The following is a 27,494-nucleotide window of genomic DNA, read 5'->3' on the forward strand; positions in this document are numbered from 1 at the left end:
TGAAGACGGCACAGGACGTTACCAGCTGACAGGATTTTTGGCAGGATCAACTGATTTTTTTTGCACTTAAAAATTTATATAGCAAAACACTTTCAAAAGTATATTAACAAAATGATTGCTAAAATAAAAGACGCTGGTGTGGTTTAAATATGTCTTAAAATGTTAGAGCTACATTTAAATTTACATTTTTGGGGATAGATAGATAGATAGATAGATAGATAGATAGATAGATAGATAGATAGATAGATAGATAGATAGATAGATAGATAGATAGATAGTGTATACTGGTGGCTTTACATTGATTTTCTCTGGCCTGTTCTCCGCATCCCCTCCAGCTCTTGCAGTAGGGAAGGCCACAGTCTGGACTACAGGGTTTGCAGATAACATATTACAGCTGGAGGGAAAGCTGACTTGCCATAATTAATGGTGCTTCTGGTAATAGGATTTCCCAGCCCTGAGGAACCTTTTTACATAAGATATTGGCTGGAGAGTTATGATTTATAGGGGTCTGATCCCAAAGAGAATCTGCACGGGGACTCATGCTGGAAGGAAATTTATCAAGGCTAGCGAGAGGAGAGACAGAAACACTGGTGCTGGGGAAACTGGCAAGCCAGAGAGAGGAAAAATGAAAAGTCCAGAAGGGATAGAGAAAATACAAGAGCATTCTATTGATCAATAGCTCGAAATGAGGTCAGAGGTTAATAGAAATCTTGCAAACGTTTTGTTCTCATATTATTGACAATGTTTATTTGTGGCTTGACTCCCTCTCGTGAACAAACCAAGTATTGCCACATCTGCTACAAACATTCTGAGCAACTGTTTTTTTTGCAAAACAGACACTGGTTCAAATGATTTTATTTCGAAAGATTAAACCATTCCCAGTTGGGATTTAAAGTTCTGAAGCTCAGAGAGACTGATCGCACTTCCCCCGCATACAATCATTATCAATGGTCCTTGTAGCTGTTGTAACTTGCCCTCTTGTTGCAGGCGCTGGATGTGTCCTGAATATACTGCAGAAAGGGCAGCGCCACATGCAGCCTCCACCAGCATCAGTTCATCATCTAGAAGAAAAAAATGTGAAAGAGGAATAGAAGAAACAGTGTGAAACAAAATCTACAGCAAAGGTTGTATATGATAGCTTTCTATAAAGAGCAGCAGCATGGCAGATCAATCATCAGTAGTCTGACATAACAAGGCCTATGAAAGCTAATTTCTAATTGGTTGATGTCGTTTACTAAACGTGATTGCACAGATAAATGTCAGTGTTTTTTTGTTAATTGTGTGATCCATAGATAGTTAGCAGTAAGGTTGGATTCACACCTATGCATTTTTAGTGCTTTTTGCAGATTTGCACTACAGAACGTGTTCCATAGGAAACCATGGTAAATGGACTGTAGTGCAAATCTGCAAAAAGCACTAAAACTGCATAGGTGTGAATCCAACCTAATAGTCCTGTCGTGATATTTTACGATCTCTCCATACTACTTGGGCCCATATAAATCTTTGGTGATTTCCTCTCCATTTGGGAGATTGCAGAATAGGATGCTGGAAACATGCACAAGCCAGAACACATTGTGGATATATTTACATGCACAGGGAGCAATTAAGTAACAAATAACGGTGACACATTTCTCTTGGTCAAATCCACAGGTGTTACATAAAGAGATGCGGTCATCCTGTCATTTCAGAATACATTTTGGAGGGCCTTTTTATAGACCACCTACAGACCAACTTATACTCGCCCTTATAGTACTCCCCCACTGCTCATTTTTCTGTGGTTGGTGGTGCAAAATACTTGGCGTAGACAAGGTTGCAGCTTAGATGGCATGTCATCCCCTCCATCATGTGACAGTGCTTGGGCCTAGTAGTGCATCATGCATATGTAGCACCCTCTACCTTAGGTAGGTGCTAGTGTAGGTTTTTGTGCAAGCTGCCAGCGCAGGTAAATTTAAGCAGGCCTATGCTGTGAGCTAAGCCTGTTTGTTATGATCTGGGGGCAGGGGAGTGGTTTAGTATAGCAGTAGGTGACTGACATATACTTCAGCTCTTGGGCACCTCCTCTGTTTCCAGGGAGAATGTTCTGGAAAAGGGGCAGGGCAGAGAACTGGAGTGACATGGGGTACATGTGAGGAGCTCTGACCAATGCCCTACTAGGATTGGCAGGGGTCAGGCCTCCTACATATACTCATGGTCAGCCTGATGGGGGAGGCGTTGTCAGCTGGGTGAACTGGATGATGAAGTGTTAGACTGTCGTGTCTGAGGGAACCCCCTTTCTGGGGGGGGGTGTACCTCAGGCGGGAGTTCGGGAGCTGGGAGGGAGCCTCTCCTTACACTGTCATGTAGAAGTGTCCTGAAACAGGAACTGGAGGAGACAGTTAGTCCGCACGTCCGGAGTAAAGTCATTCAGGAAGGATCGTGATGAGAAGTGTGACGCAGTTACTTTTATTCTACAAAGTACAATTTATCCTATGGGCATCCCATGTCCCTTTTCCCCAACCAAGTTCAATCCCCTAATAAATACAACAAAAACAAGCAAGAGACTGTTTATTGACTGAGAAGTGTGTCTAATGGAGGTCTGGGAGCAGGGAGAAATGTGTGTAACACATAGCAACCCTGCGGGGCCATCGCTATATGTAGAATTTATATGCTCCACTATACCCGGAAGCACTGGCAGCAATAGAATAAAGAGTGGTGGGCAGGAGCAGTGTGAAGGTGAGTATAAGGTGCTTTGGGTTGCAATTTAAACAGACACTGGGGTTGATGTACTAAAGGCCAAAATACTGTGCACTAGGGGTGCAACGGATCAAAAAACTCACGGATTGGATCGTTCCTCGGATCAGAGTCACGGATCCGATAATTTTTCGGATCAGCAAATAATAATTTAATTTGCAAAAACCTGTGAAAATTCCACCACCATATAGTCCTCACTGTAATATCCACAGTCTCCCCCACTGTAATATTGGCTGAGTATGGCTGGGTATGGCTGAGCATGGCTGAGTATTGCAGAGTATGGCTGGGTATCGCAGAGTATTGCAGAGTATGGCTGGGTAATGTATCACAGTGTATTGCAGAGTATGGCAGAGTATGGCAGAGTATGGCAGGGTATGGCAGGGTATGGCTGGGTATGGCAGGGTATGGCTGGGTATTGCAGGGTATTGCAGGGTATTGGCAGGGTATTACAGAGTATTGGCAGGGTATTGGCAGGGTATTACAGAGTATTGGCAGGGTATTGCAGAGTATCGGCAGGGTATTGGCAGGGTATTGCAGAGTATTGGCAGGATATTGGTAGGGTATTGCAGAGTATTGGCAGGGTATTGCAGGGTATTGCAGAGTATTGGCAGGGTATGGAGGGATGGCTGCTTCCATCCGATCTCTCCCCTCCACTGTACAGATTAGTACAGAGAGGGGAGAGAGGAACCGGCATCATGACATGTGATCGCTCCGTCTGAGCGATCACATTGTAAACGGCCTGGGTGTAGAAAGATGGCTGCCGCTTCGGAGCTAGACTGAAGCAGCGGCCTTTCCTAAGGCCGAGAAAATTTTGGACAAAAGCTGTGTACTAACGATCAAATTATCATACTATCGCTTCAAAAGAGGTATTTTTTGTACAATGTTCTGATTGTGTGTATGGGCCTTAAAGGAGTTGTAAAGGTAGACGGTTTTTAATCTTCATGCATTCTGTGCATGAAGATAAAAAGCCTTCTGTGTGTAGCAGGCTCCCCAGCACCCACTAACACTTACCTGAGCCCTCTCTCTCTCCAGCAATGCCCACGAATGCCTTGGCTGTCCGAGACTCTCCCTCCTGATTGGCTGAGACGCAGCAGCCGCGCCATTGGCTCAATCAGGAGAGAGAAGGGGTGGGGCCGGGCCACAGCTCCGTGCAGCAGCAAGCTGCTTGCTGTGGGGGAACTTGACAGGTGGGAGGGACCAGGAGCAGCAAAGAGGGACCCAAGAAGAAGAGTATATGGGCTGCTCTGTGCAAAATCAACTGCACGGAGCAGGTAAGTATAACATGTTTGTTATTTTTATTGATAAAAAAAATGAGACTTTACAATCACTTTAAATCTGAACAGAGCAAGCAGGGAAGGGGGATTGATTAGTACTCTGATTCATATAGTTGTGTGTGTAAATTTCAGCATGGCCTATTAAGCTCTGCAAACAACAGGTGTTTTTCATAAGGTAAGAATAGACAGGAAGCTGTTTTAAAAGCAAAAAGTTACCACTGCTGGCTTAAAATGTGAATACAAATTATTGTATATTATTATATTTGTGGCTATAGGATAGTGGACATTGAGGTTTTCTATTTTTCTTTCTCACTTTTTTTTGGTTGAAATTGATAGTCTTGAGTGACTATGTATTTAATACACAGCAGAACAAAAAATATTTTTAGAATTATATTTTTTTATTCCTGACAATAAAAAAACATAACTTTTCACTACACTTAGAACACTTGTTTCCAGGGGTAAGGCAGCGCCATCTTTTTTTTTTTTTTTTAAGTAGAATTTTATTTATTTTTATACACAACAAACAAAGAAAAACAAGAAAAACAACAAAAAAAACAACAAAAAAAACCCACAAAAACAGAAAACTGTATATGGAGCGAACATCGCTCAAACCATTGCACAATCTGGTAATCTGGTATACATGTAATGGATAAGGCAGCGCCATTTTAAGTATCATTTTCTGAGTCCACAGTGGAGTGTATTTCCACCTTTCATTGAGCACTTCCTGTACTGTTAACCAAGCCTCCTTCTCAATCCAACGTTTCTATGGCAACCCTGCTTCCCTGTTCATAGCTTACTTGTTTATTTCATAGTATTTACTTGTGCCGATGTCTAATGTTTCCCTTTGTCAGACTTATCTGCTTCATCTGATAGGACTGCAGTAATGGCCAAGTTTAGACTGTATGTGAGGTCACATGGTCATATGGTGTGTAGGAGGTCTGAGTCATTAGCAGAGTTCAGTGTTGTGCCGCTGGAAGTACTGATAACAGATAGATAAGCACATAGAGAGTGTGGCGTAAATCAGGGGAGATCTGGGCATGCTCAGTGACTTCATTCTACAGAACAACAAGGATTACAACAATACTAAGCAAGTAAGGAGATATCTACAAGCAGTGTTCATTAGGGTTTTTTATGCTGATTTACATGGGACAAAGTTGTGGGGGAGGGTTTACAACCACCTTAACAGGACGATTGATGAATGTAAAATCAATATCCACTTCAAACATACCCAGGAACATCTCAATAGCTTGCACTGCTTCTCTATCATCCACGACCACAGAGATAACTTTGTATTTTCTTGCACACTCCAGAGCTCGGTCACATACTGTTTTTGCACCTAGGCACTTGGCAATGCTGTAGAAAAATGTAAGAATACGTGATTTAAAGTTGCAATTTGGATGATCTCTTTCCACACTGCCAAAATAAATTTATCTTGAGTGGAAATGTATTCGATAAAATCAACTAGAATAATATACTGTACACATCCTCACATGCAAGGTTACTTACTGCTAAGTCATTTTAATACCTTTATAGCAACAAGTCTCCCTGCCACCAGCTAGAATTCAATGAAAATAATTCTTTGTAGACTCAACTTGTGTCCATAATGTTGCTCACAAGTATACTGCTTTGTGTTATGCTCTCCTCCCTCTCATCTTCCCCTACCCTATCCCAAAATTGTCTTTTATACTCATCTTTACATTAGTAACACAATCATGTTTGAAAAAAATAAATGATTAATGTACAGGGAGTAAAAGATGGCCCCTTTTCTTCTCAACCATTCAGATAAGTCACAAGCGGCTTCCAACCTTCTCATGTGGAAGTGTGTGCGTAGAGACAGCTCTCACTTCACAAGTGTCACATTGTCACAGTTAATTGGTCAGTGCAATCTTAAGGAAAGCATATAGCGGTCAGGCACCAACTAAGTCTTAATAACCCTACTGAATTGCTGCTGTAGTGTAGGCTGTAATTACAGGTACTTTGAGGCCTTGTGACAGGCAGGCAGTCTTATTTCTTACATCCCTATGAAACTATGTCCATTTGGTCAATGCTATGAGGCTAGAAATGGTAGTTTCAAATTGCTAATGTCACTCAAAAAATAAAAAACGTATATATTAAGTGTACATGTTTTTTCAATCTACCACTACCTGCCATTATTGTCTAGAAAACTTTTTAAATTATATAAACAGCTTCATATTCATGTCATCATATCTCAGTACATGGCTGCATGCTTGTTATTTGGCATATAATAAATATAAATTTTGATGATCACCTCTGATATCTGGGTCATCTTATGTCTTGCAATTTATATCTGTATGCCAGGCTAGAATTAAATCTTTAGGTTTTTAATAGTTACTATTGTTGAACAACAGCAATCTGCTTACATACTGTGACTGTGTATATGCATTATACCTATCTATCTAGCAAGTGGCGCTGCAATGTTATATAGTGTGTTATCTGTGGTAATGTAATGAGAGGAAGTGTTTTCCTCACGGTGTGCTTGTATACTACTGTTTCCTGTTCCATGATAAAGATAACCTCCTTGAAAGTAAAGTATTCTCTGCAAACAAGAAGCTTCCAGCACATTATATCAATACTCTGCATATCAGGTTATGGGTCCCAGGCACTGGAAAGAATTCTACAGTGAGTCAGTGAGTACTGTATACAAGTTACTGAAAGAAGGCAAGTGGTTCAGATGTGAAGTTTGCAACTGCAAAGCTGAACAATGCCAATAACCAGCTGTAGAAGTTTAAGCTAGACATGCTTCTGAACAAGGATGACTTGTGGCAAGTGCTGAATATGAACAGACCCACAAACAGAGAGATAGAGGACTGGGACATGAAGGATAGATAGGCAAAAGTGACTATAAGCTTACTAGTGGAAGATGACCAGCTTATCCACAAAAGAACAGAGAAAATGGCTAAAGATATGTGGACTTCATTACAAAAAACTGCATGAACCTTCAAGTCTCAAGAGTAAGCTGTTTCTACTAAACAAGTTGTACAAGATGAGACTAGAAGAAGGCCAGCAAATGTGTGACCATGTGAAAGCTATGTTAGAAATCGTAGAGCAGCTATGTGTCATCAGAGAGAAGATCAAAGATAACCATATTGTTGCCCTGTTCCTCAGCAGCCTTAGAGATATATACTGCTCTTATTAACGCTTAAGAAACCAGACCCGAGCAGGAACTGACATTGGATTATGTCAAAGACAAGTTAATTGATAAATATGACAGAAGGAAATTAAATACGCACGATGATGACAAAGCTCTTAAGATGTACAAAGACGTTAAAGAGGAAGTAAACCCTGATGAGTTTACTTCCTCTTTCATTCCCTGCAAAGGTAAAGCATAATGGACTACTATGCATCGCATAGTAGCCCATTATGTGTCACTTACCTGACACAGGAGCCAGCGAAGTCACCACTATCCCCTGTAGTCTAGCGCATCCATCTTCTCGGTGGGTCTCGCTGCTTCGCCGCTGTCATTTGGCAAAGCCGCGATGACGTCACTCCCACGCATGCGCACGGGAGCCACCACTCGCGGCATATTGCCGTTGACCGCGGCGCGCTCAGTGCGCCTGCGCGCCGCTGTCTACGTAGCGGTGCCTGTCTTTCGGCAAATATCTCCTAAACCGTGTAGGTTTAGGAGATATTTCTTGGACCTACAGGTAAGCCTTAATCTAGGCTTACCTGTAGGTCAAAGTTGGTTGTAAGGGTTTACAACCACTTTAAGCACATCAAAGAAAGCAGAGCCTGTTTTTGCTATAAAAGGATCAGTCACTTAAAAAAGGACTATTGTATCTGAAAAGCCAAGCAGGGAAAGCTAAAGCTAACCACAAAAGAAAAAGTCAAAGTAGCCACAAAGGAAACTGCAGGCACATCATGGAGTGGCACCGTTAAAGTGACACAAAGCAGAAAGCCACACGGCTGGTGCATAGACTCAGGTGCGACAAGCCAGATGACTAGGGATGAGACCTTCTTCACAAACATTGATTACAGTGCAAAAGACAACATTTTCCTAGCAAATGGGAAAAACATGGGAAAAACATCATTGCAGAAGGTTAACGCCAGGGCTTCCTGAACTGCATTACACACCAAGGCAAGCAGAGTATCCTTGTAAAGACAGTGCTGTATGTTCCAGAACAAGAAAGCAGCCTTTTATCAGTGAAAATTGTTGCAAACAATGGTCTCACAATTACTTTCCAGGGTGAAGAATGCACTAATCACAATAATAGGCGATTCCTCGCAAAAGGAAAACTGGATGATCACCTATACAGGCTAACCACCACAGACCAGCAAGCCAATATAGTTTCTAATGACCCACACAGCAAATGTATTCACTTATGCCAAAAACGGCTGGGACACAGAAGTCTAGAAGCTATACAGGGCATTATAAGAATAGGTTTATTAGACAATTTGAAAATAGCGCCTTGCAAAGTGCTCATGAAATGCAAGTGCTGTATAGAAGTAAAAGTCAAATGTGCTGCCCTTCGACAGGCATCTCAAAGAAAAACCACCCTGTACAGCTCATACACAGTGACATGCAGTCTAATGAAAACTCCCACGTCAGGTGGGAACAGATATCTACTGACTTTCATTGATGATTATTCGAGGTACACAACTGCTTATCTGTTGAAACACAAGAATGAAACTTCAAAAATTTGTTGCCATGTCTAGCAACAAATTCCAACGCAAACCAGGAATAATATGCACCGACAATGGGGGAGCGTACATAAGCAAAGAAGTTGCCTCATACCTGAAGAGACAAGGAATAGTACACCAGACAATTACACCATACACTCCTGAACAAAACGGTGTAGCATTAAGGAAAAATCACACTCTTATAGAAATGGGTAGGTGCAGGTTGTCGGATGCCAACCTACCTCACAAATACTGGGAGAAGCAGTCATGACTAAACCTACCTACAGAACAGACTACCCTCAAGCCATTAAAAGTACCATTCGAAATGTGTAATGTATCAAAGCCTAGCATAAGGCACATCAGAGTATTTGGATGTGAAGCATATAAAACGTGGACACGCACAGAACTCACAGAGCTATATTCCAAGTGAAAAGCGATCCAAGCTGTATTCTAATAGGCTACATTGAGAAAACTAATGGTTACAGAATCCTACACCCAAAGACTGACAGAGTGAAATTAAGCAATAGTGTTTATTTTGATCAGAGCCCATCATCAGTAACACCTATCCCTGAAAGCTGTGAAGTGAATATGCCAAGTAAACCAGAAGAAAAGCTCGAACAAAGCAAACCTGTGCAGGAGTCAGAACAAGAGATGGAACTCACATTGTCTAAATCAAGTTCCCCACCAGATCCTGCTGAACTGCCTGAAGTCAGAAGATCCTCCCGGACTACACTCCGCAAGCTGTCATACACTGTCAAAACACACAGCATACTTGAACCAAGATCCTGGGAAGACATTGAAAAACTGCCAAAACATGAAGCCAATAAATGGAGAAAGGTAGCAGAAGAAGAATTAAATTCACTTCAAGAAAATAAAACGTGGACACTCACAGACCTCCTTCCTAACTGCAAAACTATAGGAAATAAGTGGACAAAGTAAAGTCAAGTGCAGAGGGAATATCTACAAATACAAAGCCCGACTAGTTGCCAATGGGTTGCTCCCAGAAATTCGGTGAAGATTATGATGAAACATTCGCTCCCGTCGTAAAACACTCCACTATCAGAGCGCTTCTTAACATTGCAGCCAGGAAGATCATGCAAGTCAAACACCTAGATATTAAAACTGCTTTCCTATATGGAGACATTAAAGAAGACCTCTACATGGAGCAACCACCAGGGTTTGAGCAAGGAGACAACCTTATGTGTAACCTTAAGAAGAGCACCAATGGTCTTAAACACTCTGCAAGGATGTGGAATGAGAAAGTAAATTAAGTGCTTACCAGAGAGGGATTCTCAAGAAGTAAAGCAGACCTCTGTCTCTACTCCAGAACTCAAGAAGACAGATGGATATACATCCTTATCTATGTTGATGACATTATAACCTGTTTTGAACAAGAAGGGGATTACAATCAGATAGTTCACAAGCTAAAAGAAACTTTTGAAATCAAATAGCTAGGGAACATTAGCTACTATCTGGGAATCCAAATAGAGAGAGAAGAAAATAGAAGTTATCTTCTCAACCAATCTCAGAAAATCTCCAAAATATTGGAACAATTCCATATGCACGATACAAAGGAAGTTAAAACTCCTATGGAACCAGGCTATCAAAAGAACAATGAAGCAGAAAACTTGCTACCTAACAATAACATGTATCGCAGAGCAATCAGTAAGCTGCTATATGTTGCCACCATGACAAGACCAGACATAGCTGCAGAAGTAGGCATACTGTGCAGGGAAGTATCAGCTCCCTGTCAGCGTGACTGGAACGCAGTAAAAAGAGTGATGCAGTACCTCAAAGGAACAATTCAGTTGAAGTTACGGCTACCAGCAACATCAGATCCAACACTGGTCAGATATGTGGATGCTGATTGGGCCGCGGACTGCACAGACTGCAAATCCACAAGTGGATTCATCTTCCAGTATGGGAAAGGAACCATAAGTTGGTCTAGTCGAAAGCAGGTAATGGTCTTCAACTGAAGCAGAGTACACTGCAGCAGCATAGAAGAAGCAATATCATTCATCAACTTTTTGAGGACATTGGGATAGACATATCAAAACCAATTCCCATTTTTGAAGACGACTAGGGATGTATAAAGCTCACGCAATCAGAAAGGGTCAATCTCAGGACCAAACACATTGACATCAAGTATCCCCTACTGAGGGACAATCAAGAGAAAGATGTTATTGACATTAAATATTGCCTGGCAGAGGAGATGACTGCGGATGCACTCACCAAGCCTTTGTTGAAGGAATGTTATAATTATACTCAGAAGCTGAATGTAATTTAACACACATGCTGTTGAGAAGGGGGGTTGGAAGAACAACAGCAATCTGCTTACATACTGTGACTGTGTGTATGTGTTATACCTATCTATACAGCAGGTGGCACTGCAGTATTATAGTATGGTATCTATGGTAATGTAATGAGAGGAAGTGTTTGTCTTTCTTCACTGTGTTCTTGTACACTTCTGTTTCCTGTTTCATGATAAAGATATCCTCCATGAAAGTAATGTATTCTCTGCAAACAAGAAGCATTCAGCTCATTATATCAATACTTTGCATAACAATTATAACAATAATGCCAAGTTCTCCCACTCCTACAGGGTAGAAACATTACCTCAATAGTCTGCTTTGCATGGAAAAGTTCATCTATGCTCACTGGGAAATTCAGTCTGGGGAATGCGGCTTGCAATTCTAGGTATGGCTATCCATATTTGTTCAATGTCCCACTGGGCTAGTAACTGCATCAGGCACTATGGAGATATTGGTGAACTATTCTCAGTACTCCCTGATAAAGTCACATGCCGTGACGCAACGCATGGGGAGTCCCTGATATAGTGCGGACCGGAAGTTACATGAGAGGATTATACTACTGAGCACTTTTTTATCTTATATCCTAAACACGCATACAAGATTGGCATTTTAGGGACCATCACTCCAAACTTGGAGACACTGTTTGGGGAGGATAAGCAGGGTTCCTACCACCCAGACGGACCAGACCACTTCATAAAAATACTTATAAGGCGAATTTAAGCCTTATTTAAGGTGAGAGTTCTGTGAGAACTTTTGGTGACACACAGCAGTGGAAGAAAACTATACTTTGGGACATCACTTTGAATGAACTGAATATTATCAACCGACGGAATTCACAGTTATATTTGAACATTATCATTTGATTTATTTTTGCACTTTATATGTCATTTGTTTGTGCTTGGTACTTTATATGATAGCGTTTATACACATACAATATTATTAAAGCATGCTGCATGGCCTATGGCTTTATGTCTGATTTATGTATATAAGCACACTGGTAACACCTGGTAATTTAGTGGTGCTATTCCAGGCTGGGCAACTCCAACCCTCACTTAACCTACAGTATATGGGTGAACTATAACCCTATAAATTGAGTTATGGGTGTGAAAATTTTAGTGTTATGATCTACACCGCATGCTGGTTTTTGGTTGTGATGGCAGGATCCTACTATGCAACTGACCCACATTCTAAATTGTGAAGTAAAAAATAAAATAAAAAAAACAAGCCATATGTACCCATCTCAAATACATCCTATCAAACACAATAGTATTTGTAAGTGGCGGAGCCCAGGTTTCAAGAGTGACATCTCTTAGTTACTCATAAGGGTTAAAATGCTCTTTAATTTGCTTTTATTATGATCCTTATTTGAAATTCCAAGTTCATTTAAAAAAAAAATAACACACATGCTTAGACATCTGGATAGGTGACATTATTATGAGTTGTCAGGCATGTCCTCTAAAAGTCTTACCTAGTAATGTCAGGCAAAGTCACAGATTTCCCAGCTTCAAGGGCTGCATTCAGACAGTGTGCTCCCAATGTTTCCATGGCAATGATGGGCACATCAGACCACCCAACCCTGGAAAGTCCTTCTATAGTTCCAGAAAGGAGCCCTCCACCTCCTACTGAAACCACAAGAGCTCCTGGCTTTTGATTCCCCAGAGCTGCTTTCAATTCCAGCACCAGACTAGAGTGACCTTCCCTAAAGAAGGAAGAAAATATGTGTAGCAGTAGTAAGAAAGCAAAAATATAACCAATCTACAGGAAAACATGATTTGTTCAATTAAAAGTAAATACAAAACACAAAGCCATATAAAACCTTATACTCAGATTACTGTATATCTGATTCTCTGACATGGCCCATCCCAGTAAGGTTACCATACATTATACAATTTTCTTATTCTATTTCCTTTAGATTTCCCTTCAACTATGTAGTGCAAGGGACTGCCCGATTGCATACAAATTGAAAGTGTTTAGGTTTGACCTTACATTGTATGGTTTGGTAAATCTAATGGAAATTTTTTTAATATATGGCCAGCCTAGGTGCAAAACACTGTGCTCCTGGCCATTCTCTACCACTCTGTTCAATCTCATGACCTACAGTGGTGTGAAAAAGTGTTTGCCCCCTTCCTCATTTCCTGTTCCTTTGCATGTTTGTCACACTTAAGTGTTTCGGAACATCAAACCAATTTATGCCCCCTAAACCTAATAACTGGTTGGGCCACCCTTAGCAGCAACAACTGCAACCAAGCGTTTGCGATAACGTGCAATGAGGCTTTTACAGCGTCCTGGAGGAATTTTGGCCCACTCATCTTTGCAGAATTGTCCTAATTCAGTTACATTAGAGGGTTTTCGAGCATGAACGGCCTTTTTAAGGTCATACCACAACATCTCAATAGGATTCAGGTCAGGACTTTGGCTAGGCCACTCCAAAGTCTTCATTTTGTTTTTCTTCAGCCATTCGGTGGTGGACTTGCTGGTGTGTTTAGGATCATTGTCCTGCTGCAGAACCCAAGTTCGTTTCAGCTTGAGTACACGAACAGATGGTCGGACATTCTCCTTCAGGATCTCTTGGTAGACAGCAGAATTCATAGTTCCTTTTATCACGGCAAGTTTTCCAGGTCCTGAAGCAGCAAAACAGCCCCAGACCATCACACTACCACCACCATATTTTACTGTTGGTATAATGTTCTTTTTATGAAATGCAGTGTTCCTTCTACGCCAGATATACTTGGACACACACCTTCCAAAGAGTTCCACTTTTGTCTCATCGGTCCACAGAATGTTGTCCCAAAAGTCTTGGGGATCATCAAGATGTGTTGTGAAGAAATTGAGACGAGCTTTGATGTTCTTTTTGCTCAGCAGTGGTTTTCTCCTTGGAACTCTGCCATGCAGGCCATTTTTGCCCAGTCTTTTCCTGATGGTGGAGGCATGAACGCTGACCTTAACTGAGGCAAGTGAGGCCTGCAGTTCCTTGGACGTTGTTGTGGGGTCTTTTGTGACCTCTTGGATGAGTCATCGCTGCGCTCTTGGGGTAATTTTGGGCGGCCGGCCACTCCTGGGAAGGTTCACCACTGTTCCATGTCTTCACCATTTGTGGATAATGGCTCTCACTGTGGTTTGCTGGATTCCCAAAGCTTTGGAAATGGCTTTATAACCCTTTCCAGACTGATAGATCTCAATTACTTTCTTTCTCAATTGTTCCTGAATTTCTTTGGGTCTTGGCATGATGTGTAGCTTTTAAGGATCTTCTGGTGGACCTTACTGTGTCAAGCAGCACCTATTTAAGTGATGCCTTGATTGTAAACAGGTGTGGCAATAATCAGGCCTGGGTGTGGCTAGAGAAATTGAACTCAGGTGTGGACAACCACAGTTATAGTATGTTTTAGCAAGGGGGGCAATCACTTTTTCACACAGGGCCATGATGGTTTGGATTTTTTTTCACCTTTAATAATAAACACCTTCATTTACAAATTGCATTTTGTGTTTACTTGTGTTGTCCTTGACTATTGTTTAAATTGGTTTGATGTTCCGAAACACTTAAGTGTGACAAACATGCAAAGGAACAGGAAATGAGGAAGGGGGCAAACACTTTTTCACACCACTGTAAATCAATGGACTACTGTGAAGGTCCCTCAACTCAAATCACTTCTACCTCTAGGCAGACTGGCTGCAATGTACACCATGTGTACACCATGATTCCATAGCCTTGCCTAGCCCAAGACAATGCAAAATTACACAAAAACAGGTCCTTAAAGGTAAAAATGACCCATATTGTAGGGACCCCCTCACACATCAAGAGTTAATGCTTGTTTTTTTCTAGGGTACCATTAAAAGCAGTTTTACTTAGCTTTTCCCTTGCTCTCCCAGCAATCAGTGCTCTCCTCTTCAGTTCTTAGGGTTGTGAGCAGGGCCTTGACAACCTCACATACAATGTAGGACTGCTATTACATTGAACATGATGTTGTGAGACTGTGACCAACACTGGGCCGAAGAGAACTGGCTTCACAGGACCAGTTTCACAGAGATGTAGACTATGGGAGCAAGGGATAAAGTAAGTAACATGCTTTTTGATAGTACCCTTGACACAAATTAGTACTTAACCCAATTTAGTGTGGGGAAAGCCCTACTGAAAGAATCGTTTTGAATGTTTCCTGGAGTTTAGCATTAAATACGTTCTTACTTAATACCTGATGTTAATACCTTTTGATGCTTTTTGTTGTTCAATGTTAAATAAATGTAATTAGATAGGTAGAGAGTTGCTCAGGAAAGGGATGTTTTGTACCAGCTGGAGTGGCTCAAGATTGGAGAGTCTGTTATAAGCTCTGTCCAGCAGAGAAGAGACTATGACAGTCACCCCGTGACACAATTGCACAGAAAAACTAGTTGTGTAGCTAATTTTGCATTAAATAGTTCCTTTTATATTGTAAAAAATATGTTAAATTGTCACTTAGCCCACAGCATAAAAATCTATCAATGAATGCTGTATTACATGCTGTTCATTTGTTTTCTGTATTCTGCAAAAAGAACTGGTTGATCCTGCTGCTCTCTATCTACAACTTCTGTTCACATCCCCAATTCAGCTAGAGAGGGGGTCTCAAACTGGTAGCCCTCCAGGTTTTTTGCGAAACTACAAGTCCCATGAGGCATTGCAAGGCTGACAGTTACAAGCATGACTCCCACAGGCAGAGGCATGATGGCACTTTTAGTTTCGCAACAGCTGGAGGGCCAGCAGTTTGAGACCCCTGAGCTAGAGGTATTGCAGTTTTGGTGGCAACTCTGCACATGCTCAATTTTCAGTGAGTTTCTATGATGAGCATTTCCTCCCCCTCACCTCTGAACAGCCCATGTAACTATAAAGTCACACATGTGTGTGTATACACAGTGGTAAATGACAGCCCACTCTCTCCCTCCTTCATCATGACTACTAACCAGCCAAACACAACGGGAGCAGGATATTGCATGTAGATTGATGGTGGCTTTACCTCCTTCTTATTCTAAGACCTACAGCCTGAAGGGACGTGGCACAGCCTGTGACTGGCAAACATCCACCCACACCATGTTATTCTTCACAAAATAATGAAGATTTGATTTCAAATATATATTTGTTTGCCAATTTAAAACAGTTTATTAAGATTATTTATTTATTTTTGCTCAGTATTCCAAAGGCTTTTTTTTTAACAGGTGACCAGCAGCAGAGGACTAGAAGCCCCTCCTGCTTATGTTTGCTTGCAGACAGGCTGGGAAAGAGCTGGGTCATGCGACAGCTGTATATCGACTAGGAAAAGGGTACTTAGCATTTTTTTATTAAAATAATTACAGAGCCATCATCACTAGATAGAAATAGAAGGGACAATATAAATTAAACGGTGTGTTTTGTATCACGTTAATGCTGTTAACAAAATTACTCTCTGAAAAATTACTTATGAACCTAAGGGCTAAAAGAAAAAAACTATTTTTATGTTTCAACATTCATTAAGCAATGCTCCCATCTTTGTGAGCTTTGTTTGATTGTGTAATGTTCTCATGTGTGCATTGGAGCAAGTGCATGAACACTTGGGCTTATTCACATGATCAAGCAAGGGATTATGGCCAGCTATTTAAATCCATGTCCCCTGTTTATGTGGTCAGTCCATTCTGGAGGAAACAACTTACTGTATAAATGTCCAGATGCACCTAGGATAATCTAAAGCAACCCTTATCTACCTTTTTACCCTAGATGATCCATTTAAATATTTTCGGGTTTCGTGGAACACCTGCTAAAAATAATTATTCTTGTGTTTTTAGAAACCTTAGTGCAGTCACTAAAATGTAGAATTTTTTTAATAAAATAATAAATAGTGTATTTGACACCCTGAGTAGAGGATTTTTATACACTCCCTTTGTACAGAAGATTTTTAGTAATAGTCTAGAAATTAAATGTTTCACGCAGACAGTAAAAATTGTTGTGTTCCCCAACATTGGGGGTCAATGGGGTGCCCCCATGCATTGTTGGTCAGTGTAGATAGGAGATCAGTTTGCCATTGCTCAGTGCTCTAGGGCAGTGTTTCTCAACTCCAGTCCTCAAGGCACCCCAACAGGTCATGTTTTCAGGATTTCCATTATTTTGCACAGATGATTTGATCGGTTTCACTGCCTTAGTAATTACCACAGCTGTTTCATCGGAGGCAAATCCTGAAAGCATGACCTGTTCGGATGCCTTGAGGACTGGAGTTGAGAAACACTGCTTTAGGGTTTCACTAAAGCCCTGGTTGAAAAAGGCTGATCTATCCTGGCAAGGTGGTGCTTAACTGGTGCTAACACCTAGTCGCTTACATACGATGTTTCCTAACACTTCTGAACAATGTTGGCGCTGCAATGACGACAGGTGAATGATTCTGCACATATTCTGGACATGTCCCAGACTTTTTGGAATGCGGTTCGCACCATCTCCCAAAAATTTACAGAATTCCAAATCCCAAACAACCCGGCATTCTTTCTACTCCACATATCAACTATATCTCCCAAAATCTATAGAAAGTCTATTCTATGCCACTTGACGAATGCAGCAAAATCATGCATTCCCTTGCTCTGGAAACAGCAAAGCCCACCGTCCACAGCACTTTGGCTGCAGAGAGTGGAAGAGATTAAAAAAAATGGAGGATCTGATATTATCAGCACAAGACAGACATGAAACTTAAGAACACATGGGATCCATGGAACATGTTCATATTTTCACAAGAGGGTAAGGCCCTATACGAGACCTGAGTAAATAAAAATTAGCTTAAAGACTGAAGACTAAAACTGACCTAGGCCAGAAAAACAAGCTTAGTCTAACACCATCCTCTCTCAGTTTCCCTTCCCTCCCCTCCCTCCCCCTGTACCTCTTCCTTCTCTTCCCCCCCCTTTCTTTCTTCCCCCTTACTTACTATAACTTATCTATAACTATCTGGAAAATAGATTATGGGCTGCCCGTATACTTTGACACACATATGTATACATTTAACAATAGTATAGAGGTGTAGTTACAGGAAGACAGAAAAAGTCACTGGCAAAATCTTTAATATGAACACTGACGGTACTGAAGTACATTATTATATACTGTACCAAAATATAAAGGAATGCTGCGATCTCTGCTGTTGATGGCTTCTATTGTAAACTAGGGGCCTTGCCCTATTTTTTATTTTCTGAAAATTTAATAAATCTATATTTGAAAAAAAAAATTAAAAAGGCTGATCTAAATTGTGAAGAGACTTCTAATGCCGCATACACACAATCCAAAATTCGGACAGGAAAAGACAGATGAGAGCTTTTGGTCACAAAATGTGACCGTGTGTATGCTCCATCGGACTTTGATTGAGAGCATGTTCTCAATTTTTTGGTCAGAAAAAGTTCCTATCCGTAAATGCGTTTGTGTGTATGCAATTCTGACGTGCAAAAACGTACGCATTCTGAGATTCATGTATGAGACGGAAGCGCTCAGACAGGTAAAACTACCATTCGTAAAGGACGGAGCACATTCGTCACGCTGAAATTTTTGAACACCGTCTCTTTCGTCGCAGTGGGAGAGGAACATGGCAGAGACACAGCAGGTGTTTACTACTAGTAGTAACAAGGAGGAGGAAAGCCCGGAGACTGAAACGCCCCAATCCAGAAGGAGGTTTAAGGCCTCCAATATGTCCTTTGGTGAGATGGTGGAGATGGTCGACATATTGAAGAGGGCCAACTATGAGGGGAAGCATGGACCGTACCTAAACCCAAATCTGAGAAAGGCCAAAATCATGACAAAAGTTGTGAAGAGTCTGCGCCGGAATTTTGGGATGCGATGATCCAAGGAGCAATTGAGGAAATGCTGGTCAGACCCAGGGGCGGACTGACCCGGGCCACTAGGGGGCCCCATCAGGGTTGCCAGCCTCAGTAAAACCAGGGACAGTATGTAAAAATCTGTGTTTATTTTTTTACATGTGTGTCTGAAATATCCCTTACCGACATCCTTTTGGTCTAAAAATCCTGAGATTATAGCTGCCCCACCTCTCCAGTACCTTCTCAGCCAATAGAAACATGTCTGTGTATACATGTATGTGTATACTTTGTGATTGTATACTGTGTGTGTGTGTATACTGTGTGGCCCCATATTATCTGATTGCCTTGGGGTACCATAATTTCCTATTGCCCGGGCGCCCCATGAGTTGTCAGTCTGCCCCTGGTCAGACCTCAAATTAAAAAAGCAGGATCAGTACTTGACATGTGCATTTGTTTTCGTCCGAATTTCAGGTATTTTCGTTATCGTTAAAGCAGAGTCCGAAAAAAGAAAGATCCAAAATAAATAAATGCTTTATTTTTGTTTTTGTTTTGAAACAGTTCGATACAGATAGGAGATTCAACGTGACTCTAACAATAACAATTTGTGTTTATTGAACTTGTATCGAACTTGTATCATAACAGTCCATTCATTCACATAGAGGCAACATGGCTTCCAGCACGACTTTGGGAGGCAACTTGGACACGACTTGAGTGTAAATCACAGCGTGACTTACAACATGACTTTAATGTAAAAAAAAAAAACAGCATGGGTTCCCCTTCAAGAGCATACCAGGCCCTTCGGGTCTCGTATGGATATTAAGGGGAACCCCGCACCAAAAAAAATGGCGTGGAGGTCCCCCTCAAAATCCATACCAAGCCCTTCAGGTCTGGCATGGATTTTAAGGGGAACCCTGTGCCAAAAAATGGCGTGGGGGTCCCCCTCAATATCAATACTGGACCCTTATCTGAGCACGTAACCTGGCAGGCTGCAGGAAAAGAGGGGGGACGAGGGAGCAACCCCCTCCTGAACCACACCAGGCCACATGCCCTCAACATTGGGAGGGTGCTTTGAGGTAGCCCCTCAAAGCACCTTGTCCCCATGTTGATGAGGACAAGGGAATCATCCCCACAACCCTCGCCGGTGGTTGTGGGGGTCTGAGGGCGGGGGCTTATTAGAATCTGGAAGAATTTAACAAGGGGACCCCCAGATCCCAGCCTCCCCCCCCTGTGTGAAATGGTAAGGGGGTACAAAAGTACCCCTACCATTTCACCAAAAAAGTGACAAAGTGTTAAAAATGACAGGAGACGGTCTTTGACAATTCCTTTATTAAAATCTTCTTTCATCTTCTTTCTTCCTTCTTCTTTTCTTCTTCCTCCGATCCTCTTCTTCCTCCGATCCGCTTCTTCTTGGTCTGGTGTTCTCGTCCGGCATCTTTCTCCACGGCGTCTCTTCTTGGTTCACGGGCCACTCCGCGCAATGGGAGGCTCCCGCTGTGTGTCTTCTGACAGTTCTTTTATAACAGAGGGTGGGGCCACCCAGTGACTCCGCCCCCTCTGACGCATGTCTTCAACTGTCTGCCCAAACAGACAATTGTACCCCAATTCCAAGCAATGTTTCACATTCATATTTCTGGCCACAAATATCTGTGTGCTAATTATACATATACATATATAGAGAAGAGACTCGGGACGTCGGAGGACAACAGGAACCGCCCCTCCTCAAGAAGGGGAACAGACGACACCACAATCTGAGGATGTGGATGAAGGAAAGGTGGAAGAAGTGATAGAAAATGTCCCCACAACAGGTCAGTGTCTGACACCAGAGATTCAGGTAATAGATGTATGCCTGCATATTTATAATACATTTTAGGTGATGTGCAGGTTGTGGAAGAACAATATACTAATTTCACCAGTGACAGTGCACAACGGCTTATCCAGGACATAATAGTGTGTAGTTGGGATTTCGATCTTATGAAGGAAAAAACCAAGGAGATTGAACAAAGACTGAAGAACATGATTGATGTTCTAGGGAGAAACTAAATCCAAAACATATTACACCTTTTTTTTTTTTTTTTTTATAGAAAATGTATTTAAAGTTTTAATACAGTTTAAAAGCCAAATTTGGAAGATGCACACAGTGTATCAACATGTGCTATCTGCCATCAGGGGATTTCAATGTATGTGTTTTGTGGGTGCAACCTCTTCTTCCCAACTCTAGTAGGTGAGAGGAAGTGGTTGCACCCCCAAAACATGTCCATTTATCCCGCATGATAGGAGATAGCACATGTTGACTCACAATTTGTGTGTATCTTCTAAATTTGGCTTTTACAGGGGTGACGTCACCCCATCTGATGAAGGCCAGATCAAGACCTTTTTCACACTTTAAAGCGGAACTGCACTGTGGAAAAAAATATTAAAAGCCAGCAGCTACAAATACTGCAGCTGCTGACTTTTAATAAATGGACACTCACCTGTCCCGGGGGCCAGCGATGCCGGCAGCCGAGGCCGATTGATCGCTCGGCTCTTGGCTGCTGCCGTCAGCATTCTAGGTGAGGGAATCAGGAAGTGAAGCGCTGCGACTTCACTTCCCGGTTCCCTACTGCGCATGCGCGAGTCACGCAGCGCAATAGGAATTGTCTGCGCTGTCTCTGGGACCCGTGTGTGTCCCAGCAGACAGCGCGCAGGGACAGGAAGAGGAATAGACTCCCGTGGGAGTCTTTGCCCTGGAATGGGTGTAAATACCTGTCTTTGACAGGTATCTGCACCCCCCTCCCCCCTGAAAGGTGCCAATTGTGACACCGGAGGGGGGGAGGGTTCCGATCAGCGGAAGTTCCACTTTAGGGTGGAACCCCGCTTTAATGTATGATATTGCCTTCATGGAACGATGTGGATGTGCTTCCCATCTATTGCCCCTTTGCAGTTGGGAAAGTCCCAATGATGGGCAAAGTTGGATGCCACAGTCTGCCATTCCTGTGGTGTTGAAGGAAACTGTGGAGTCAAAACAAAAAAAAAATAGTAAGTTTGCACATAAACATTGCAAGCATTGCAATTCTTGGCCAACATCAGTATAACATTTATTTTAATGAGTATTTAAAGACAAAAATCTAAGGTCCACTTATAAGATTCCTCACCCCCCTCTGATGGCCCATTGTCAAAATTTTAGAGGGCGGGGGAGGGTTCTAAAAGAGTTTGGGAGCCAAAAAAAACCTCTGATACTCTGCATAAATTTAAGGACAACAATAACATTTGTACACATTATAGGGGGTGTTTAGGGTAAAATAATGCAATGGAGCTGACAAAATACATTGTTAAGTGACTAGGCTAGGTGTGTATGGGCCCAGGATAGCATGCTGGGGAGGTCAGTGAAGGCAAATATGCATGTAGGCCAAAAAAGGAGCATAAAAAAAGATTTCAGCACACATGAGGACAAAAGGGATATTCACAGCATATTACAATCAGGGTAATTATGGAATGACAAAATAAATACAAAACATTAGCAAACAATAAATACATAGAATGTGATGTTAAAGGATAAAACTTACCCTAATATAGTCCTTCTGCAGGACCTGAACAACAGCAGAACGGGTCTCTGGAATAATGATCCCCAGAGCCTGGGGGGAGATGCCTGTAGTGAACTTGAGGTCCTGTAGACTTCTCCCCATCGCCATTTACCACAACGTGGCGACTATTCAGGTGTCCTGCCTGCTAATATAAGGGGTAAGCAAAGCCAACAGATGGTGAAAAATGAGGTCTGTCATCCGAAGAAAATTCCTGAAATCATCAGGGTTATTCTCCTGGATCTCCCGCAGCAGGCATATGAGTGAATTGATCGCGCTGGAGTAACCAATTCTTGGTCCATGAACTCCTCTTCACCCTGTTCATTGACTGGGCTTGGGTCAAAGTAAGAACCCCAACACCAAGCCCCCACACAGCACAAACTTTACGATGAGTACGTAACCGCAACATGGCTTCAAAACGGTCGGCTGGTCAGAACGAACTAACCAAACGCACTGAAGAACAGCAAGGCCTGTAAAGAGCGAGCTGAAAATTAGTAACTAGCGGACAAGAACGCACTGAAAAACAGATACGGACTGACTACACACACTGAAAAACAGATACAAACCCACAAGCACAAACTGAACAGCAGTAAAACGATCAGAATAAGCATGAGTCTGAAAAGCGCAAATCGTCTCTCACCAAACTTCTACTAACACAAGATAAACATGGGATTAGCAGAAGGAGCCCAAAGGCTGGCGCACTGGGTATTGAACTTCCGCTTTCTAGTCCCGTCGTACGTATTGTACGTCACTGCATTCTTGACGGTTGGAATTTGGTGTGACAATGTGTATGCAAGACAGCTTGAGTGGAATTCTGTCGGAAAAACCATCATAGCTTTTTCCGACCAAAATTCCGATCGCGTGTAAACGCGGCATTAGAAGATATAAACTACTTTCTAAGTGATATGTTTAAAGAATTCCACTATAGTGCCTTATATCTAACATACTCCAATTTTGGAACAAAGGTTACATTTTCAGAGACATACTGATAGGTTTTCACCAGTGATCATGGGGTGGAGACATTTATCAAAATGGAAGCCAAAAGAATCCAAAGCAGCTGTGCATGGCAACCAATTTGCTTCTATCGTCAGATTGTTACAATAAAGCTTTGAAAATAAAATCTTGAAGTTAATTGGTTGCCATGCACAGATGCTCCCGATTCTGACTATCCAGTTTTTGTATGCTCCCCCATATGAGTCTTGAAAATATGCAGGTTTTGTAGAGTTGATACCGCAGTAATTGCAGATACAAAACTTCCTTTTGGCTATTCAGCAGTTTTCAATTTAGCACAAACACATGCTGTGCTGCATCAATGCACAGGAATTCTAATTAAAACAACAATGCAACATGTGCGCGTGTACCATTTAATACAACAGCTGATACAGGGGCTCTGACAGCAATCATCTAATTGATTAATGCCTAATCGTGTGTGTCATTAATAAGCTACAGTCACTGCTGGCCTCTAAGGCAGCTGATAAGTGGTGTCCCATCCCCAGATACTCACCAAAGCAGAGGATGGTTAAATGGAGAGATGTACACAGAACCTGGAGCCTCAGCCAACCGGTGAGCATGGGCATCTGCATCATCCCAAACCTATGGAAAAAGTTTTTTATTATTATTATTATAATACAGGATTTATATAGCGCCAACAGTTTGCACAGCACTTTTACAACATGAGGGCAGACAGTACAGTTACAATACAATTCAATACAGAGGAGGGATCAGAGGGCCCTGCTCGTTACAGGTTACAATCTAGAAGGGAGGGACACATTACCCATCAATATCAACCAAACATGTAAATTTCTACAATGTGGTTAAGAAAGTCAGTGGTATTAGTTACTATCTGCCAACTAAACTTTTATGTCAAAGAAAAGGATTACAATTTAGTGTGTGAGGTGGTGAAAATGAACTTTGTACACTAGTAGTTTCTGTGTTGTTGCAATTATTATCCCCCTATGACATTACATCACTTCAACCCTTCTGGCAATAATATGTGGTACTGAATGTACAGTGGAGAGAACACGTATTTGATATACTGCCAATTTTGCAGGTTTTCCTACATATAAAGCATGTAGAGGTCTGTAATTTTTTACCATAGGTATTCTTCAACTGTGAGAGACAGCATCTAAAACAAAAATCTAGAAAATCACATTGTATGATTTTTAAGTAATTAATTAGCATTTTAGTGCATGACATAAGTATTTGATACATCAGAAAAGCAGAACTTAATATTTAGGTACAGAAACTTTTGTTTTCAATTACAGAGATCATATGTTTCCAGTAGTTATTGACCAGGTTTGTACACGCTGCAGCAGGGATTTTGGCCCACTCCTCCATACAGACCTTCTCCAGATCCTTCAGATTTTGGGGCTGTTGCTGAGCAATACGGACTTTCAGCTCCCTCCAAAGATTTTCTATTGGGTTCAGGTCTGAAGACTGGCTAGGCAACTCCAGGACCTTGAGATGCTTCTTACGGAGCCACTCCTTAGTTGCCCTGGCTGTGTGTTTCGGGTCGTTGTCATGCTGGAAGACCCCGCCACGACCCAACTTCAATGCTCTTACTGAGAGAAGGAGGTTGTTGGTCAAGATCTTGCAATACATGGCCCTATCCGTCCTCTCCTCAATGCGGTGCAGTTGTCCTGTCCCTTTTGCAGAAAAGCAGCCCCAAAGAATGATGTTTCCACCTCCATGCTTCACGGTTGGGATGGTGTTAGTGGAGTTGTACTCATCCTTCTTCTTCCTCCAAACACGGCGAGTGGAGTTTAGACCAAAAAACTCTATTTTTGCCTCATCGGACCACATGACCTTCTCCCATTCCTCCTCTGGATCATCCAGATGGTCATTGGCAAACTTCAGATGGGTCTGGCCATGCGCTGGCTTGACCAGGGGGACCTTGCATGCACTGCAGGATTTTAATCCATGAAGGCATAATGTGTTACTAATGGTTTTCTTTGAGACTCTGGTCCCAACTTTCTTCAGGTCAATGACCAGGTCCTGCCATGTAGTTCTAGGCTGATCCCTCACCTTCCTCACGATCATTGATGCCCCACAAGGTGAGATCTTGCATGAAGCCCCAGACGGAGGGAGATTGATCTTGTACGTCTTCCATTTTCTAATAAATGCGCTAACAGCTGTTGCCTTCTCACCAAGCTGCTTGCCTATTGTCCTGTAGCCCACCCCAGCCTTGTGCAGGTCTACAATTTTATCCCTGATGTCCTTACACAGCGCTCTGGTCTTGGCCATTGTGAAGAGGTTAGCGTCTGTTTGATTGAGTGTGTGGACAGGTGTCTTTTATACAGGTAACAAGTTCAAACAGATACAGGTAATGAGTGGAGAACAGGAGGGCTTCTTAAAATAAAAAATAACAGGTCTGTGAGAGCTGTAATTCTTACTGGTTGGTAGGTGATCAAATACTTAAGTCATGCAATAAAATGCAAATTAATTATTTAAAAATCATACAATGTGATTTTCTGGATTTTTGTTTTAGATTCCATCTCTCACAGTTGAAGAGTACCCATGATAAAAAATTACAGACATCTACGTGCTTTGTAAGTAGGAAAACCTGCAAAATCGGCAGTGTATCAAATACTTGTTCTCCCCACTGTATATTGTTATATGTATAGTTATCAATTCATTTGCCGTACTTAATTTCCATTTTTAGTGACATCTTTGGAACAAATTTTAGCACCTTCATAAGAGGTAACGCTATAACAGGTGTCTCTAAACTAAAGCCTATTGGCCACATCTGGCTCGCTACAAGATTTTATCCAGCCCGCAGCTAAGGTCAGTGGGGTATCCTTAATGTGCATTGAAGGATTAAAGTAAGCAGAGATTGAATGCATGGCCCTTCCCAATTGCCATAAGTGCTTTATTGTCTCCCAGATGGTGATGCTCAGTGGTGGCTGTCCCCCGATTTGATCAACTCCTCTACCATATTGGAGGCTGCAGTGGCGGGTTCTTTGGAGGCCCTTCAGAACCTTCTGCTCCATGGCCCTTGACTCGTCACCCACTGACTCCTTTCCATTATTATTACTCCCAAGATGTGGAAAGTGGGTGTAGTCCATGAAGGTTTTCTGTGAGCTGCCGTTTCCCGAATGCCCAATGTGGCTAAACCCGTTTTTACCCCATTTCTTTTAACTGACTGATGCACAAGCTTGCACCAAATACAAGATAAAAGTGCTCTCCCAAATTGATGCTAATCGCTCCATAAAACCTTTAGCAGCACTTAGCTTGGAATATAATATCCCTGCTTCCTTCTTCTTTAAACATTTACCATTGTCCCATGCTTTCAACAGTCAGTCCCTAGAGGATCACTAATGATGATGCAATCTGATTTGGAGCATCTCCTTCGGGTAGATTATTCAGAAAAGCCCACCTCTGTGCTATATAGTCGCCTCCTTTTGACTTCCCTTCTTGACATTTCTACCCTAAGACGGTGATGATTGTGACAGAGACTGGGAAGACATGTGGGATCACACCTTTCATCATCTGGTCTTCCTACAAGACAGGCTCATCCAATTGAAAATTCTTCATAGAGCCCATTTTACCCCTTATAGACTACATAAACTGCATTCCTCAATTTCCCAGGAGTGTTAACGGTTTAATCATTCTTTCAGGGATTTCTCCCACATATTCTGGGAGTATCCTGTAATTGTCCATTACTGGGGGGAGTCGGTCTCCATTATTAACAAAGTAGCACATACCTCCTTCATGCCATCTATGAAATTTTGTTTGCTGGGCCTGGTGAAGGACTTGTCCCCACCATAGTTTAAAGGATTATGATTAGCCTTCTACCATTCTATGCTAGGAAGGCTATTGCTATGTCCTGAAAGAAGGTAACCCTTTCTTCCCTGTCTTTCTGGAAACAGTTGGTTAATGTTAATTTACTTTACATAAACAGAGGGTGTCCAGAAAAATATGATAGGGTTTGGTCAAAATGGTTGGAAGACCCTTCTACAGCCTTTGTTTCTGATGGTGTATAAAGTCTACTGTTAGCTCCCTTTCCTTTGCTCTTCCATTCCCTTTGATTTTGCAGTATCGTCCTTTCCTATTAGGGTCGGGACATCTGATTGAGCGTGTTACTTTATCTAGTTATTATCTTTGCTTTCTGCATGAGCCACACCAAACGTTTTTTGATTCACCTTTTTATTTCCACATGAGTAGTGATCCGTTATGTTGGCCCCTGCGTGGGATGGTAGGCTAGT

The 27,494-nt window shown here is 42.0% G+C and overlaps 1 protein-coding gene across 5 annotated transcripts in view; it reads right to left on the reverse strand.

Annotated features, from left to right (window-relative positions):
• Positions 1–719: 719 nt before the first annotated feature.
• Positions 720–27,494, reverse strand: part of SDSL (serine dehydratase like) — a 105,426-nt gene continuing 78,651 nt past the window's right edge. For 4 of the 5 annotated variants that reach the window (XM_077461279.1, XM_077461278.1, XM_077461280.1 and 1 more), the window contains 4 exons: positions 23,795–23,883; positions 12,423–12,653; positions 5,233–5,357; positions 720–1,061 (listed from right to left, as the gene is read on the reverse strand). In XM_077461279.1, coding sequence (XP_077317405.1) covers positions 868–1,061; positions 5,233–5,357; positions 12,423–12,653; positions 23,795–23,883 — 639 coding nt within the window. In that variant the 3' untranslated portion in view covers positions 720–867. The remainder of the gene's footprint in view (positions 1,062–5,232; positions 5,358–12,422; positions 12,654–23,794; positions 23,884–27,494) is intronic. The other variant, XM_077461281.1, reaches the window with a different exon arrangement.

Source organism: Lithobates pipiens, unplaced genomic scaffold (genome assembly GCF_037356315.1).
Source record: "Lithobates pipiens isolate NorthernLeopardFrog02 unplaced genomic scaffold, aLitPip1_a1.2 Scaffold_3, whole genome shotgun sequence".
Taxonomy (NCBI): domain Eukaryota; kingdom Metazoa; phylum Chordata; class Amphibia; order Anura; family Ranidae; genus Lithobates; species Lithobates pipiens.